General features: G+C 31.6%; 1 protein-coding gene across 3 annotated transcripts in view; it reads left to right on the top strand.

Moving 5' to 3' along the window:
• Positions 1–13,710, top strand: part of LOC126739500 (nephrin) — an 835,262-nt gene extending 821,552 nt beyond the window's left edge. For all 3 annotated transcript variants that reach the window (XM_050445213.1, XM_050445211.1, XM_050445210.1), the window contains one exon: positions 1,485–13,710. In XM_050445213.1, the coding sequence (XP_050301170.1) occupies positions 1,485–1,574 (90 nt within the window). In that variant the 3' untranslated portion in view covers positions 1,575–13,710. The remainder of the gene's footprint in view (positions 1–1,484) is intronic.
• Positions 13,711–18,738: the final 5,028 nt, after the last annotated feature.

Genomic DNA, 18,738 nt, shown 5'->3' with positions numbered 1-18,738 from the left:
ATCAGCTACGTGTAGTTATCAGTTGACCAGCCGTAGCAGGTCGAGCAGATCTCTTGGTATTTGGTGTCTCGCCTTTAAGTCGTGTGACGTGTGCGAGTATTCTATTAGTTAGTCGAGTGATTTATTTCATGATCTTTCTGTAGTTCTGTGACCAAATCACTGTAGATCCCTGTAGAGTGGTACTCGCGTGATGATCAATCATATCTAAGAATTACTCTTATCTTATAAATCCTTAACCTAGTCATGTACTGAACAAATTGCATCTTTTCACTTCAGTTTCTCGTATCTCCGAAAGTCTGTTGTGGACTGATTTTTAATCTCCATTCAATCGTCATTAACTGGACGTTGGTAACTTTTCTGTGCAGTCAATGTTGTATCGTCGGCAAAGGGTTAATTCTTATTAGACTCCCTAATCAGATCAACATTGTGGAATACTTGCAGAAGTGTTCTACAATGTTGGTCTGGCTGGCACAGAGTGGACCAGTTTCATCTGGTACCCCGAAAAGTTTGCAAATTGAAATTTTACGTATTTCGTATTTCAATTAAATTCGAGGGGTGCTAATTGGTTTATAATTTGGCCAAAATTATATTAAATTGACTATAATGCTATTTCAATGTTTGTGTCATGTTTGCCTAAGATGAATTATTTATGTATCATAGATAAATTTGAGCCGTTATATTCATCAAAGAAGGTTCCTATTTGTTTTTCTAATGAACTTAAAACTTTAATTATAGTGAGATTTATTATTAATTATATAAGAGAAAATGACAAGCGATATGTCAACTCTAATTCAAATACAGATTATATTTTATTTTGCAGTTTAAGACCAGGGTCAAGTCTAAGGAGTATGTTAAGATCACTGAGGTTTCTCCCAGGTCCAATTTAATGCGCTTTTGGAGATTTGTGAGTTCCAATAGAAATAAAGTTTAAATTCTCAAATGAAATTAAATTTCCTATAGAGGCCCTACTACGTCCCTTGGTTTTGAGATAGCTAATCTATTCGCCGACATGATACCACATGTTGTCAATTGTCTTAAAGATGTCAAGGAAGTCTGCGCCTGTTTTGTCACCAAAGTTTGCTCAATTTAAGATATTAAAATGATCTCGTGATTTAATGCTCCCTCTAGAATCCAAACAGTCCTGAAGGAGGAAAGCTGAGTCTTTCTGTGATGACTTCTAGGTCTTTTAAACATCAGGTTGTTCAGGAAATTACTTTGTAGGACATTCTCTGATGACAGTCTTATTAATTTTTAATCTCTTATTAATATAATTGAAATTTGCATTTTTTCGATCATAGTAGATAAATGCATAAGTAAAAAAAAACAAATAGATAGATGAAGTAAAAAAAGAAATGCGAAATGACCAAAAATTTTCTACTTTTACTTCTACTACTTCTTGATGAAAATAATAAAATACGTTTGGAATGATATCAATTTAATTAATTATTTGGATAATATTTTCACTCAGATTTCGTAATTTTCAGACTTTATCGTCATTAAAGGATATGAGTGGCATGCGCACTCCATCGGTGACTTCGACCCTTCCCAGGCCAGTGACGGCGACCAGGTTTTGACCTACCTAATTATTAGAATTTACGTCCGACGAAGAACTGGTATACTTGTAAGTTAGACAATTAATTTCTGAATGGAATTTTGTATATTTTATTGTTAATATTGTGTAAAATTAATTTAATGTTAAAAGTTAAGAATGGGTATTGTATAAAAAATGGACATAAAAGAACTTAATCATAAATAGGTTATAATCATCATAGGTTGATGTTTTGATGTATAATTAAAAAATTCTAGAACAGATTTTAAATATACGTGTTAAATTCGTGCAGGAACGTCTAATGACGATTACAGTGACGTGGAACAGTAGAGCAGAGCAAGCAAACTGGATTACGACTAACGGAAGAAATAGAGCAGTACTAAAAACTTGATGAAGAAAAGTCTCTTAGGCAAAGACTTTCCAAAGCAAAGAAAGGAATTCGTAACAAAGAAAATTGAACTACAACTGTAAAAAAGAAATTCTAAAGATAATAGAGGAATTCTATAAAGGACTACTCTACAGATTTCCAAAATAAGGGATCAGATGGTAATTGAATAAATGGTGGTTTGATAATTGAAAAAGCTGTTAAACTGGATATAAGCTCTGTTTAATGAGATGTTTTAATTTAAGTGAGCATTATATAAGATGAAAATTAGGGCAGAAGAAGAAGAGAAAGAAATGCTTGACTCAACTGCCTGTAGCAAATCAATAATTTCTTCCAGGCATTGGATGTCCTTAAAAAAAAAGATGAGAAGAAACGTTTAACTTAACTACCCATAGGAAATCGATAATTTGTTTCATGCATTTGATATATTTAAATAAGAAGAACAGAAACAGGAACAAGAACAAAAAGGGTAAAAATGTTTAGCTCAACTGCCTGTGGGAAATCAATTATTTTTTCCAGGCATTAGAACGTCACGTTCTTAGAAAGAAGCAAAAGAGAAAAAACTTTTGGCTTAAAGAAGAATAAGCAGATGAAGAAGAAGGAGAGGAAGAAACCTTTTGCTCAACTCCCTGTAAGAGATCAATAATTCCTGTTAACGTTTGTTTAGTTTCTTGGACATTAGGTATGAGCAGGATACTCGCCATTGTTATGGATGTAAGAGAATAGATAATAATAATTGTTCCTCTCGGCAACTACTTTGTTGGAGTAAATTCGGCTATTTTCCAATAAAATTGAAAAAAAGGGAAGCAAAAAAAATGAAAATGTTATTTTATCTCATAAAACACAAAAATATAGTTTTTTTATTTTATCTGGTCTGTCTCTTTTACCTGTCAATCATGTCAAAAAACTATATTGACATAGAACAAGTAAAATAGCGTTTTTTCTTTGAGATAAGTAGTGCCGTTGGCATTCCTTCAAGGCATTTAACGTTCTTAATGAAGAAAAAGAGAAAAAACGTTTGGCTCAATTGCTTATAAAAATCAATAATTTCTTCCAGGCATTTAAGGTCTTTAAAGAAGAAGAAGATAGAAAATAAACATTTATCTTAATTTGACGTCTTTAAAGAACATGATAAAGAAGAGAAAAATCAATACACTAGACCATTTCAAGAAACTGGACGAGACATGGTTAAATGGATGCTCAAATGCTCAAGGTGTAGGAAAACCATGATTTAAAAAAGTCCGACTAAACAGGAAAATGAAGAAAATGACGAAATCTCTACAATAAACTTTATAAGATCAAACCATTGCTCAACACCAGAGCATTAGTGCAAAATTAGAGTCAAACAAGAAAATTTTGCTCCTGTGGACAGAGCGAAACACTCCTTCATACATCTTTTTTGAATGTACTAATCACCTTAACCATAGAACTACTCTGCACCATAAACTTAATGCACATGTCTTCCACTTCCCCATAGCTATGCATGACCTAAATTGCAATAGTAAAAAAATTAGCGGCTTTTGCGTAGATGGCTCACGTGTATCTAAAAGCTTGTGACAGTACAGTTATAAGACGTCGCATCCTAAATGAACAATGACAATCCCCATCATCTAAGTGCGAGTAAGTCAGAATAGGAGAACACCGAAGAAGAAACAATCCTCCATATTCCAGTACATAAAGAACGAGGGAACCAGCAGGAGAGGGAAACTTGGAGAAGAACTTGATTAGAATAGCGTAAGTTGTGCACCCTAGGTGGACACCACAGAACAGAAAAGAAAAAACCTTTTGATTAACTGCCTGTAAGAAGTCAATATTTTTTTTAGGCATTTGGTGTCGCTAGAGAAGAAGAAGCGTTTGACTCAACTGCCTGTAAGAACTCAATAATTTCCAGGCATTTGGCGTCCTTAAAAAAGAAGAAGAAGAAGAGAAGAATCATTGCATCAACTGTCTATGAGAAACAACTTCAATTCACAGTCTAGTAACTTCAGAAAATTATTACTTGCATGTTGCTCTATCAGCCTATTGTCAACAATGACACCCTCTAATACTCTTTCGAAGCACAAAAGTCTGGTGCTTTAGGAATTAACACTGAGAAGATGTGAGTCAAACCAACGATTTATCCATAATGTGATTTATCATATTTCATGACTAGTTTAAAGAGAAGGTTATGGGAGGCTTGTATTCTGCCGGTACTGACGTATGGAACAGAGTCTATGGTTATAAGAAAAAAATAACCTAGAGGAGGCCTATGCCCAGCGGTGAACAAAAAAAAACGTTTCGCTCAACTACCTGTACAAAATCAATAATTTCTTCCACTCATTTGACCTCTAAAAAAAAAAAAAAAGAATCGAAAAAATGTTTAGCTCAACTGCCTTTAAAAAATAAATAACTTCTTCAGGCCTTTGATGCCTTTAAAGAAGAAGAAAGAAGAAAACGTTTACCTCAACTGCTTATAAAAAATTGATAATTTCTTTCAGACCGAAGAAATAGAGCAGTACTAAAAAATTGATGAAGAAAAGCCTCTTAGGCAAATACTTTCCAAAGCAAAAAAAGGAATTCGTAACGAAGAAAATTGAACTACAACTGTAAAAAAGAAATTCTAAAGATAATAGAGGAATTCTATAAATAACTACTCTACAGATTTCCAAAATCAGGGATCAGATGGTAATTGAATAAATGGTGGTTTGATAATTGGTGGTAATTGAAGCTGTTAAACTGGATATAAGCTCTGTTTAATGAGATGTTTTAATTTAAGTGAGCATTATATAAGATGAAAATTAGGGCAGAAGAAGAAGAGAAAGAAATGCTTGACTCAACTGCCTGTAGCAAATCAATAATTTCTTCCAGGCATTGGATGTCCTTAAAAAAAAAGATGAGAAGAAACGTTTAACTTAACTACCCATAGGAAATCGATAATTTGTTTCATGCATTTGATATATTTAAATAAGAAGAACAGAAACAGGAACAAGAACAAAAAGGGTAAAAATGTTTAGCTCAACTGCCTGTGGGAAATCAATTATTTTTTCCAGGCATTAGAACGTCACGTTCTTAGAAAGAAGCAAAAGAGAAAAAACTTTTGGCTTAAAGAAGAATAAGCAGATGAAGAAGAAGGAGAGGAAGAAACCTTTTGCTCAACTCCCTGTAAGAGATCAATAATTCCTGTTAACGTTTGTTTAGTTTCTTGGACATTAGGTATGAGCAGGATACTCGCCATTGTTATGGATGTAAGAGAATAGATAATAATAATTGTTCCTCTCGGCAACTACTTTGTTGGAGTAAATTCGGCTATTTTCCAATAAAATTGAAAAAAAGGGAAGCAAAAAAAATGAAAATGTTATTTTATCTCATAAAACACAAAAATATAGTTTTTTTATTTTATCTGGTCTGTCTCTTTTACCTGTCAATCATGTCAAAAAACTATATTGACATAGAACAAGTAAAATAGCGTTTTTTCTTTGAGATAAGTAGTGCCGTTGGCATTCCTTCAAGGCATTTAACGTTCTTAATGAAGAAAAAGAGAAAAAACGTTTGGCTCAATTGCTTATAAAAATCAATAATTTCTTCCAGGCATTTAAGGTCTTTAAAGAAGAAGAAGATAGAAAATAAACATTTATCTTAATTTGACGTCTTTAAAGAACATGATAAAGAAGAGAAAAATCAATACACTAGACCATTTCAAGAAACTGGACGAGACATGGTTAAATGGATGCTCAAATGCTCAAGGTGTAGGAAAACCATGATTTAAAAAAGTCCGACTAAACAGGAAAATGAAGAAAATGACGAAATCTCTACAATAAACTTTATAAGATCAAACCATTGCTCAACACCAGAGCATTAGTGCAAAATTAGAGTCAAACAAGAAAATTTTGCTCCTGTGGACAGAGCGAAACACTCCTTCATACATCTTTTTTGAATGTACTAATCACCTTAACCATAGAACTACTCTGCACCATAAACTTAATGCACATGTCTTCCACTTCCCCATAGCTATGCATGACCTAAATTGCAATAGTAAAAAAATTAGCGGCTTTTGCGTAGATGGCTCACGTGTATCTAAAAGCTTGTGACAGTACAGTTATAAGACGTCGCATCCTAAATGAACAATGACAATCCCCATCATCTAAGTGCGAGTAAGTCAGAATAGGAGAACACCGAAGAAGAAACAATCCTCCATATTCCAGTACATAAAGAACGAGGGAACCAGCAGGAGAGGGAAACTTGGAGAAGAACTTGATTAGAATAGCGTAAGTTGTGCACCCTAGGTGGACACCACAGAACAGAAAAGAAAAAACCTTTTGATTAACTGCCTGTAAGAAGTCAATATTTTTTTTAGGCATTTGGTGTCGCTAGAGAAGAAGAAGCGTTTGACTCAACTGCCTGTAAGAACTCAATAATTTCCAGGCATTTGGCGTCCTTAAAAAAGAAGAAGAAGAAGAGAAGAATCATTGCATCAACTGTCTATGAGAAACAACTTCAATTCACAGTCTAGTAACTTCAGAAAATTATTACTTGCATGTTGCTCTATCAGCCTATTGTCAACAATGACACCCTCTAATACTCTTTCGAAGCACAAAAGTCTGGTGCTTTAGGAATTAACACTGAGAAGATGTGAGTCAAACCAACGATTTATCCATAATGTGATTTATCATATTTCATGACTAGTTTAAAGAGAAGGTTATGGGAGGCTTGTATTCTGCCGGTACTGACGTATGGAACAGAGTCTATGGTTATAAGAAAAAAATAACCTAGAGGAGGCCTATGCCCAGCGGTGAACAAAAAAAAACGTTTCGCTCAACTACCTGTACAAAATCAATAATTTCTTCCACTCATTTGACCTCTAAAAAAAAAAAAAAAGAATCGAAAAAATGTTTAGCTCAACTGCCTTTAAAAAATAAATAACTTCTTCAGGCCTTTGATGCCTTTAAAGAAGAAGAAAGAAGAAAACGTTTACCTCAACTGCTTATAAAAAATTGATAATTTCTTTCAGACCGAAGAAATAGAGCAGTACTAAAAAATTGATGAAGAAAAGCCTCTTAGGCAAATACTTTCCAAAGCAAAAAAAGGAATTCGTAACGAAGAAAATTGAACTACAACTGTAAAAAAGAAATTCTAAAGATAATAGAGGAATTCTATAAATAACTACTCTACAGATTTCCAAAATCAGGGATCAGATGGTAATTGAATAAATGGTGGTTTGATAATTGGTGGTAATTGAAGCTGTTAAACTGGATATAAGCTCTGTTTAATGAGATGTTTTAATTTAAGTGAGCATTATATAAGATGAAAATTAGGGCAGAAGAAGAAGAGAAAGAAATGCTTGACTCAACTGCCTGTAGCAAATCAATAATTTCTTCCAGGCATTGGATGTCCTTAAAAAAAAAGATGAGAAGAAACGTTTAACTTAACTACCCATAGGAAATCGATAATTTGTTTCATGCATTTGATATATTTAAATAAGAAGAACAGAAACAGGAACAAGAACAAAAAGGGTAAAAATGTTTAGCTCAACTGCCTGTGGGAAATCAATTATTTTTTCCAGGCATTAGAACGTCACGTTCTTAGAAAGAAGCAAAAGAGAAAAAACTTTTGGCTTAAAGAAGAATAAGCAGATGAAGAAGAAGGAGAGGAAGAAACCTTTTGCTCAACTCCCTGTAAGAGATCAATAATTCCTGTTAACGTTTGTTTAGTTTCTTGGGCATTAGGTATGAGCACGATACTCGCCATTGTTATGGATGTAAGAGAATAGATAATAATAATTGTTCCTCTCGGCAACTACTTTGTTGGAGTAAATTCGGCTATTTTCCAATAAAATTGAAAAAAAGGGAAGCAAAAAAAATGAAAATGTTATTTTATCTCATAAAACACAAAAATATAGTTTTTTTATTTTGTCTTGTCTGTCTCTTTTACCTGTCAATCATGTCAAAAAACTATATTGACATAGAACAAGTAAAATAGCGTTTTTTCTTTGGGATAAGTAGTGCCGTTGGCATTCCTTCAAGGCATTTAACGTTCTTAATGAAGAAAAAGAGAAAAAACGTTTAGCTCAATTGCTTTTAAAAATCAATAATTTCTTCCAGGCATTTAAGGTCTTTAAAGAAGAAGAAGGAAAATAAACATTTATCTTAATTTGACGTCTTTAAAGAACATGATAAAGAAGAGAAAAATCAATACACTAGACCATTTCAAGAAACTGGACGAGACATGGTTAAATGGATGGAATATGCTCAAGGTGTAGGAAAACCATGATTTAAAAATGTCCGACTAAACAGGAAAATGAAGAAAATGACGAAATGTCTACAATAAACTTTATAAGATCAAACCATTGCTCAACACCAGAGCATTAGTGCAAAATTAGAGTCAAACAAGAAAATTTTGCTCCTGTGGACAGAGCGAAACACTCCTTCATACATCTTTTTTGAATGTACTAATCCCCTTAACCATAGAACTACTCTGCACCATAAACTCAATGCACGTGTCTCCCACTTCCCCATAGCTATGCATGACCTAAATTGCAATAGTAAAAAAATTAGCGGCTTTTGCGTAGATGGCTCACGTGTATCTAAAAGCTAAAAAAAACAGTACAGTTATAAGACGTCGCATCCTAAATGAACAATGACAATCCCCAGCATCTAAGTGCGAGTAAGTCAGAATAGGAGAACACCGAAGAAGAAACAATCCTCCATAATCCAGTACATAAAGAACGAGGGAACCAGCAGGAGAGGGAAACTTGGAGAAGAACTTGATTAGAATAGCGTAAGTTGTGCACCCTAGGTGGACACCACAGAACAGAAAAGAAAAAACCTTTTGATTAACTGCCTGTAAGAAGTCAATAATTTTTTTAGGCATTTGGTGTCGCTAGAGAAGAAGAAGCGTTTGACTTAACTGCCTGTAAGAACTCAAGAATTTCTTCCAGGCATTTGGCGTCCTTAAAAAAGAAGAAGAAGAAGAAGAGAAGAATCATTGCATCAACTGTCTATGAGAAACAACTTCAATTCACAGTCTAGTAACTTCAGAAAATTATTACTTGCATGTTGCTCTATCAGCCTATTGTCAACAATGACACCCTCTAATACTCTTTCGAAGCACACAAGTCTGGTGCTTTAGGAATTAACACTGAGAAGATGTAAGTCAAACCAATAATTTATCCATAATGTGATTTATCATATTTCATGACTAGTTTAAAGAGAAGGTTATGGGAGGCTTGTATTCTGCCGGTACTGACGTATGGAACAGAGTCTATGGTTATAAAAAAAAAATAACCTAGAGGAGGCCTATGCCCAGCGGTGAACAAAAAAAAAACGTTTCGCTCAACTACCTGTACAAAATCAATAATTTCTTCCACTCATTTGACCTCTAAAAAAAAAAAGAAGAATCGAAAAAATGTTTAACTCAACTGCCTTTAAAAAATAAATAACTTCTTCAGGCCTTTGATGTCTTTAAAGAAGAAGAAAGAGAAAAAGAAGAAAGAAGAAAACGTTTACCTCAACTGCTTATAAAAAATCGATAATTTCTTTCAGACATATAACTTTCATTAAAGAATAAGAAGAAATGGAGAAGTGTCGCATATTTAGGACTTCAAATAAAACTGATTTCACTTCAGAAGCAATTCCTACGTTTTGGCCTTTATTTAGGCCATCTTCAGGGCTAATTCTGTTTAAAAAATCGGCTCATGTCCAGAAAAAATCATATCAATTTTATATTTCTGATGAAATATGAACACGTTATGAAGTGTTGCGCTTTATATTTAAATTAACAAATTTAAAAAAATATTACAATTCAAGAGACAAAACAAAATAACTCGTGAATACACTCAACGGCGACTAAACATAAATGGCTCTGAAGATGGATCAAAACGTCGTCATTTCTTCTAAGATAAAATCAGTTTTATTTGAAGTTATTTGCCTGCGACACTTTCTTTCCATTTCACACTATGGACGTTAGACTTTAAGTGAATAAGAAGAACGTTTGGCTCAATTACCTGTAAGAAATCAATAATTTCTTCTAGGCATTTGACGTCCTTGAAGAAGAAGGACAAGAAGAAGAGAAAAAACATTTGGCTCAACTTGCTTATCAGCATTATAAAAGTGAAAGAAAGAATTACCGCAGGTTTTTATCTAATTATAAGAAGTCAATAAACAACAGCAGGATTACAAACTCAAAAAATAAGAATAAAACAGCTTGGTCAATCATAAATTCTCAATGAAATAAAAATCAAAAATCGCAACCAATCGAACTAAAATCAGAATCGGGTGAATTGGTAGTTGATCCGGAAAGGATTGCGGAGGCTTTCTCTCAGCATTTTAAATTAAACCCTGATCCCGGCAACAAGGTTCGTGGGCAGATAGTGGATGATGTGCTATGTCCGGACACTTTATACCTGTTTCCTACAAGTGAACAAAAAATCTTCAATATTATTATGCATTTACCCAATAAATATTCATCAGGATTGGACGAAGTACCTGTTTTCTTACTAAAAAAAGTTGCTAGCCTTATCAAAAAGCCATTAAATGTAATAATAAACTGTTGTTTTGAAACAGGCATATTCCCTGACCAACTTAAAAAGGCAAAAATAGTACCAGTACTTAAAAAGGGTAGCCCTCAAGAAATAAAAAACTATAGACCGGTATCACTACTTCCGTCGGTGTCGAAGATCTTTGAGAGATCAATCTACGGTAGGCTTGTTAAGTTCTTAGAACAAAAAAGAGTTTTTTCTGCGAGTCAGCATGGTTTTAGGAAATCAAATCTACAGAATTAGCAATCTTTAAAACAATAGAATTTATTGCAAATCAAATTGATAAAAACGAACAGGTAGCTGGCCTGTATTTCGATCTTTCAAGGGCCTTTGACACTATTGATCATGAAATTCTTTTCCTTACATTAGAAAAATATGGCATTAGAGGTCAGGATTTACAACTTTTAAAATCTTATTTACAGAGAGCAAATTGTTGGTGTCACAGATGGGGGGAAAACGACATACTCTCTTCCAGCAAAGCTAACACAGGGAGTACCCCAGGGTTCTATTTTGGGCCCTGTGTTATTCCTTTTGTATGTTAATAACCTAAATGCAAATATATTAGCTGATCTAGTTAGTCAGTTCGCTGATGACTCATCGGTGCTGGAAAGCGGTTCCACCCAGAACGTGATCTCAATAAAATGCTCTCAAGCAGCTGAACAAATGAAAAAATGGTGTGAAGAAAAAAAACTTAAATTAAATACTGAAAAATCTGGCCTGCTTACATTTTCTAAATTCAAAAAAGACACATCACTCTATGTAAAACTTAATAGAAGGTCTATAGAGTGTTTGAGCAGTATTAAATTCTTGGGTATACACTTGGATGGATGTCTTAGTTACGAAAAACACATAAATTACTTAACATCAAAACTGAGCAGCCTCTGTGGTCTTATTCGTAGACTCAGGGATCAACTATCAATAGAAACCATTAAGATTTTTTACTTTTCAAACATTCAGTCAGTGCTGAATGGCATCATGTTTTGGGGTAGTGGAAGGGATGCCCAAAATATTTTTAAGGGCGCAAAAACGAATAATTCGGTGCATATTTGGACTCGTTCCCAGAACATCATGTGAGGAGTATTTTGATGGTTTCGGTGTACTTACTGCCCCATCACTGTACTTCTTATCACTTGTGATGTTCATTAAGAAGCATCCTCAGTTATTTCCAACAAATCAGGATGGGTACTCACGAGACATGACGACCATAACAAGAAATAGAGAAGCTCTTGGAATACCTGCACACGGGTCAGCTCTCTTTGAAAGAAGCCCAACTTATCGAGCAGTAAAGGCATACCACATGTTACCGGCGGGTCTGCGACAGATTCAGAGCCGTAATTTATTTAGACAGAGTGTTAAGCGATTTCTTATTGAAAAAAGGTTCTACTCTTTTAAATTCAATAAATAAAAATGTGTCTTTATGAATTACAGATTTTTAAGTTTTTGTGTTTATACGGGGTATTTGTTGATTTTAACGTATTACTTTATAATTTTATTTATTTTGAAAAAAATTGTTTTAGATCTTTTTAACTTAGGTCATAAGATTTTAATTCGAGTCAAAATTTGTTGACGTTGCTTTGTCTTTTTATTAAGGATTTGGATGGCAATAAAAGAATTTATTTGTTTTTTAAGTTTTTGTCGATTAAAAAAAGCAAATAGGTTATTGGTTTCATTTTATTTCAAAAATCTACATCAGCTCAAAATTGATTCAAGGTGCCTTTGAATCAAGTTGTGCAATTCTAAAACTTTCAAATATTTTAGCAGTATGAAAGTTCATTATATGCATTAAACATCTGTCTGCTTTCAAAAACCACAAGTTCAAATGCATAAGTCACTAATCACCAAACCACCAGATACTTATGACTAACAATAATTACCTTGCAATAAATATGAAGAAAGGGCCAACTTTGCATCGACGATATGTCGTTAAACCTCAGTCTTTTCCTGGCGTATTCGGGAAGAATATGCAGTAAAGTGTAATCAGTAGGTGTCAAAAACATTCTGAATCAAACTTATAACTTTTATTCTCAAAAAGAACTTGCATTCACATTGTTCTTTATTGTTAAAAATATCAATTTTCTTAACTTTTAACATTAAATTTCTTTACTTTTAATTATATGATAATGAAATAAAATCCGAATTTTTCACTGGAAGTTAAATTCGTGTGTACATACATTATAAAAAAGTATAGCTGTGAAACATTTTCAATTAAAATTTTTTAAAAATAATATTTTTATTATTATTCGAAAACATATGCAGGATGAGAAACTCACTTGTCCTAATATATAACGACGCCTGTATGTGCTTTCGAAACATAATTTGGGACACCCTATATAACCCATTCAGGTCTCTAATTATTTTAAGAAATATTAATAATAATTGTTACGATACGAACTGCCTGTTAAATGTATATTTAAAGCTTTTAACTTTTTAAGTTTGTGATATAAGTTAAGTTGATTTATTATTCGTTTAAGTATTTAAAAAAAAAGATGTTTTCTAATAAACAAAAAAATATTGACTGAATTTCGTTTGTTTAAAATGAATATAGTAGGGATTGTATATTATGTAATACGTTGACCCGTCCACCATCAAATAATTATTTATGTTTTCCATATGTTGTCACAAAAATGACATAAATAGCACGTAATTTTTTATATGTATAGCGTAAGTAAAATTTTTATTAACTCATAATATAATAATGTTAATTATGTATATATTGTAAATTTGTTATATCCCTTATATGTATTGTAATAAGAATATATGTATTTTCCCTCTCACTGTTTTGCTTAAGAAAAAGTCATAGGAAATACATTATTGCAGTACGATCCAACACAATAAAAAATAATTTTTATCGTTACCTTACATGTATATACGAATTATTATTATATGTTACTACTGTTGGAACTTACTGTATAATTATAATAATTATTATTATTAATATTGATGTTTTATCGTACAATGTATATTCTGAAACATTATTAGTATATTGACAATAAAGTCATTTTAAATGTTTATTTCGCCATAATGGAAATAATACGTAAATCGATTAGTACAGCCTTGCGTTTAACAATAGTAAAAATCTTTAATTATTTCAAATAAATAATGATTAATTTTTAACCCTAGGGAATTGGAACTTAGGCCTTAGGTAGCCCTATACATAACTATTAAGTTAATTTTGTAAAAAAAAGTATGTGTTCAGCAAGCAAATCACCATCTGTATGTTATAAATTCGACTTTATCTATACAATAAATTATGAAAAAAATAAATCTGGTTTAGTTTTATTTCTCATAGAGTTTGTAGAGAAAATATGCAATGACAATTACAATGACGTAGAGCAATGCTTAAAGAAGAAGAAGAGGAGAAGAAACGTTAAGTCAACTCCCTGTAAAAGTCAACAACTTCTCCAGGCATTTGTGTTCTTGAAGAAGAAAAAGAAGATGGAGAAGAAAAAGAGAAATAACGTTTGGCTCCACTGCCTGTAAGAAATTAGCTTTCAAGGCTTTCTGGCTTTTTCAATTAAGATTAAAATCATTTGAGTTCAGAGTTGCCTGGAGGTAAATAAAAACCAAATTTAACAATAACACAGAATGAATTTGACATTGATCGCTTTTGGTCCTCTATAGGGCGTTTCGTCTTCAAAAAAAACATCATCAACTTTAATTTTCTCAGTCACTTACCTTAAACTAAATACCATGAGATGACAAAAAAAAGCATGATTAAAAAAAATCTACTAATCTCTGTTACACATGACATTTTCAACATAGGTTATCATTGTCTAGTCGTTTTTTACAACTTGAATTATCTCGAAATTATATTTTGATTTTCTCATATACCCACATAGCATGCGATATCTACTGTGTATACCTATAAAGTCCAGAAAGTGCAAAAAATATCGTGTATGTTCTATGTATATATATTATACACATTGGGATAAACTTTATTTTTATATGATCAAGTATAAATATTATATGTATATATCTTGTGAACATTACCGTGGCCTGCTAATATCTAAACCTTACGATAACACATTAAACGATATATACGAGTACATTGTACAAACAGTAAACAAAGTACACACATGTAGCCTTAACCAATACGACGTCAAATGACGTTAAGCGACGTCAGTTTTCGGTGTTAAACGTGCTTACCATCTAAAGAAATGGACCAATTTGATTAGATCAGGTATATTATTTCATATTTTAAGGGTTTAAATATCGACAGGAATAAAATGTTTTAATGGCTGTTTTACTTGCTTTTGCCATATATTCATGGACATGGTGGGCAGCCATATTGTGCAATAAAACTAATTCTCTCACAAACTCCGTTTGGTAAAGGGAGTCATCATTTTCACGTTTTGTTATTTGATTTAATTACACTTTTGACAGTTTGGAATTTTAGGTTAAGAAAGAAAATTATTAATTTCTATTAGTATGCCCTAAGAACAATGTTTAATTTTTTGATAAAGATTTGTCATATAAGTGTATGTAAAAAACAACATTGTTTATAAAAAAATGTTATATTTACTTCTATTTTTAATGTTAACATCTTCTCAAGAAGTAATGCTCGCCCGAAATATATACTGTTTATCTACAAAAAAATTTAATTTTAAAATAGCGTTTACAGCATCACATCATCTTGATCTAATCTTGTCTATAGATTAAAAAAAATTACAAGAAAACATGGCATATTTTATAAGCGCTTCCTTTTATTAAGATTAAAAGTTGTCAGTATTTTTGTACCGAATGTTTCCTTCTTTTTTAGGGTTTCCTTGACCAAAGCTCTGGAAATCTGGATCTGTTTTTTTTTTGTTATACTTACAAATGAATAAATAAATATATATTTGGAATTTAAGTAAAATTGTTTTTTTTAATATTCGAGTCATCAAAGGTCATTTGAAATGACCTAAAATAGTCTTTAAACGCCGTCTTTTGTAAATATTTGACGTCTCCTAAAAGCATTTTTCAAGTTTGTTTAAGACGTCTTTTAGCCTTTATTTAGGACGTCATTTTGGATGTGACATTTGTACGTCACTTTAAGGTAGTAAAGAAGTTCAAATGACTCGTCATATAGACCAGGAATTACGAAAAACGACGTATTTAAGACGTAATTTTGTTACCTAGAAGATTATGCATATATGGTATATCCAGAAAATGTTCCATGGTTATCAGATGACCTATATATTTTAAAAATATTAATTTATTATATCTCCTGAAATATTAAAAATGTATTTGTATATTCTGTAAAGATACATGTAACAGATACATAGAATATAATAGATGTTTATGACACATCTATAGAATATAACCCTTGGATATAGTTTAAATATCTTGTATATTCAGGATATACACTGTACATGCTAATAGTATATTCCATGTATTACCTAGTGTGTGACAAATGTTTATTTATTTTATATTCATAAAATAAACAGAGCATTAAAAATAGACATTGTATGTATATACCTCAGGATATTACGAATATACATAGCATTTCCGTATAATATATGTTTGCTAAGTGGGTAGTTAAAATCGCTTTAGATAATACCATACCATTTTATTGAGATCGTCCATGATAAGAGGAAATGAGAACGGTTATATTTTCACCGTATAAGAATTATAAAATTCTATAAAATTATTTTCAGAAAACCCAAAAATTTCTCTTTAAAGTGACTAATTACTTAAAACTCAATAAGGTATTAATTCAACGGCCTGTAAGTATATTATAATATCAAATTCCTAGAATAAATGAGCAATTAATATAACAGGCGCTTAAGACAATAATTCTAGGCACTTGAAGGTGGATTTCAAAAAAAATGAAGACCTGAAGTAAGTGCCTGGAAGCACCATAAGTTAATTTAAGTACTTAGAAGTATCTTCTAAGTGACATCCTTAGAAAGAAGAGACAAAACATTTGGCTTAACTGCCTGTAAGAAATCAGCTTTCAAGCCTTTCAGGCTTTTTCAATCAAGATTAAAATCATTTGAGTTCAGAGTTGCCTGGAGATAAATGAAAACCGAATTTAACAATAACACAGAATAAATTTGACATTGACCACTTTTGGTCCTCTATAGGGCGTTTCGCCTTCCAAAAAAACATCATCAACTTTAATTTTATTAGTCACTTTCCTTAATATCATAAGATAATTTTAAAATACTCACAAAAAAATCATGAAAAAAATCCACCCATCTCTGCTACACAAGACATTATCACCATAGGATTATCATTTTCTACTCGTTTTTTACAGCTCGAATTATCTCGAAATTATATTTTCTCATATAGTTAAAATCGCTTTAGACAAGGAATACCATTTTATTAAGATCGTCCACGATAAGAGGAAATGAGAGCGGTTATATTTTCACCGTATAAGGATTATAAAATTAATGGGGAATTAATATTTTCAGAAAACCCAATCTTCTAAGTGACGTCTTTAGAAAGAAGAAGAAGAAGAGACAAAACATTTGGCTCAGCTGCCTGTAAGAAATCAATAATTTCTTCCAGGCACTTCTTCTTTCATTTGATGGCTTTAAAGAGCAAGAAGAAGGAGAAAAAAAGAAAAAATGCCTGTAAAAGTCAATAACTAAAGTTGAATGTATATATATTTTCTTTAAGTAGAAAACAAAAATGTTTCTGTTTCTTCTTATATATTTTATATTTATTAAACGTCCTTTTGATTTAATAATATATATTGATGACACCATCATGCTAAAACGTCTTGAGTCTTATTGTCCCTTAAAATCAATCAACCCAAATGAATTTTATTATACTGAATTGAAAATTTTCAACCACATGAACAGCTAGTCTTAGTAAATTATATTGGTTTAAATGTATTTTGTCGCTTATCAGGCTATGGTGTATGTATTTTAATTCTTGAGAATTTGTATTTTAATTATATATATATATATATATATATATATATATATATATATATATATATATATATATATATATATTAGTATTATTAATTGTTTTGAGAACCTCAAAGAAGAGCGCATTTTTTAATTGTGTGCAGTGTGCAGCCGCAGATTAAATATCTATGTTCTATGTATATATCGTGCTCCATCTAGTAATGTACTTGACTTCTTATTAAAACTTGAAGCCGTTCTTTCTTCTATTCCTCCTAAATCTAATGTAATTATTTGTGCCGATTTTAATTTGGACTGTACTCTACTCAACTACAGATTTTACGGTTTATTTCTATATATATATATATATATATATATATATATATATATATATATATATATATATTAGTATTATTAATTGTTTTGAGAACCTCAAAGAAGAGCGCATTTTTTAATTGTGTGCAGTGTGCAGCCGCAGATTAAATATCTATGTTCTATGTATATATCGTGCTCCATCTAGTAATGTACTTGACTTCTTATTAAAACTTGAAGCCGTTCTTTCTTCTATTCCTCCTAAATCTAATGTAATTATTTGTGCCGATTTTAATTTGGACTGTACTCTACTCAACTACAGATTTTACGGTTTATTTCTATACGAATTATTTCTACAGGTTACATCTTCATGTAGATAAACTTAAGTAAAATCTGTATTGTGACGAATTCATAATGACTTAATTATTTTTTTGGGTTATATTTTACTATAGGCGTGACATAATACACCCAACAAAATAATTAACTCATATATAAACTTACACGCATAACATCGCACTCATCAACTTACAAGAAGAAACTATTTGTAGAGTGACTAGTAGTGATTTATCGGATCATGCAAGCGTGTGGCGAATTTTTTCAACAAAAATTTTGTATGCAAGTAGCCGTGGTCAATACCAAATTTCTTATTTTAAATAGAACACTGTATGTCATTACATTTTTTGATTCTCCTCATAATTATAAATATTCTGATATATTACATGCCATACTTTTATTCTACTATTTTACTGTTTCTTTAAGATAAGCGGTTTTGCAAAATTGCTGTTTTTATGAATTTAAAAGCCTCTAAAACTTATTCTACTAAAAATACAAAAAAAAACACTTAAAATTGCTTAAGTATCAAATAAAAAAACAAGCATTACTTAAGGTATAAAAGATATATGTCATGGTAAGTAAATGGTCAAATATGATTTGTGTTAGTACGTATTTAATGTAAATATGGTTCCTTTAAATAAAACAAGCGAATTGAAATTTTATTTTTTATTGAATACGGAGATCAACAAAGAACTCAAGAAGAAGTTTGTAATTTGTTTAATGCAAAATATCAGGAAAGGCCCATTACAAGAAGTACAGTAAGTAAATTTAAAGGAAAGTTTAGAGAAGCAGGGTTAGTGATAAATCGTAT

Source organism: Anthonomus grandis, chromosome 8, assembly GCF_022605725.1.
Source record: "Anthonomus grandis grandis chromosome 8, icAntGran1.3, whole genome shotgun sequence".
Classification (NCBI taxonomy): Eukaryota; Metazoa; Arthropoda; class Insecta; order Coleoptera; family Curculionidae; genus Anthonomus; species Anthonomus grandis.
The sequence above is the reverse complement of the archived record's forward strand: the minus strand, read 5'-3'. Positions and strand labels throughout refer to the sequence as shown.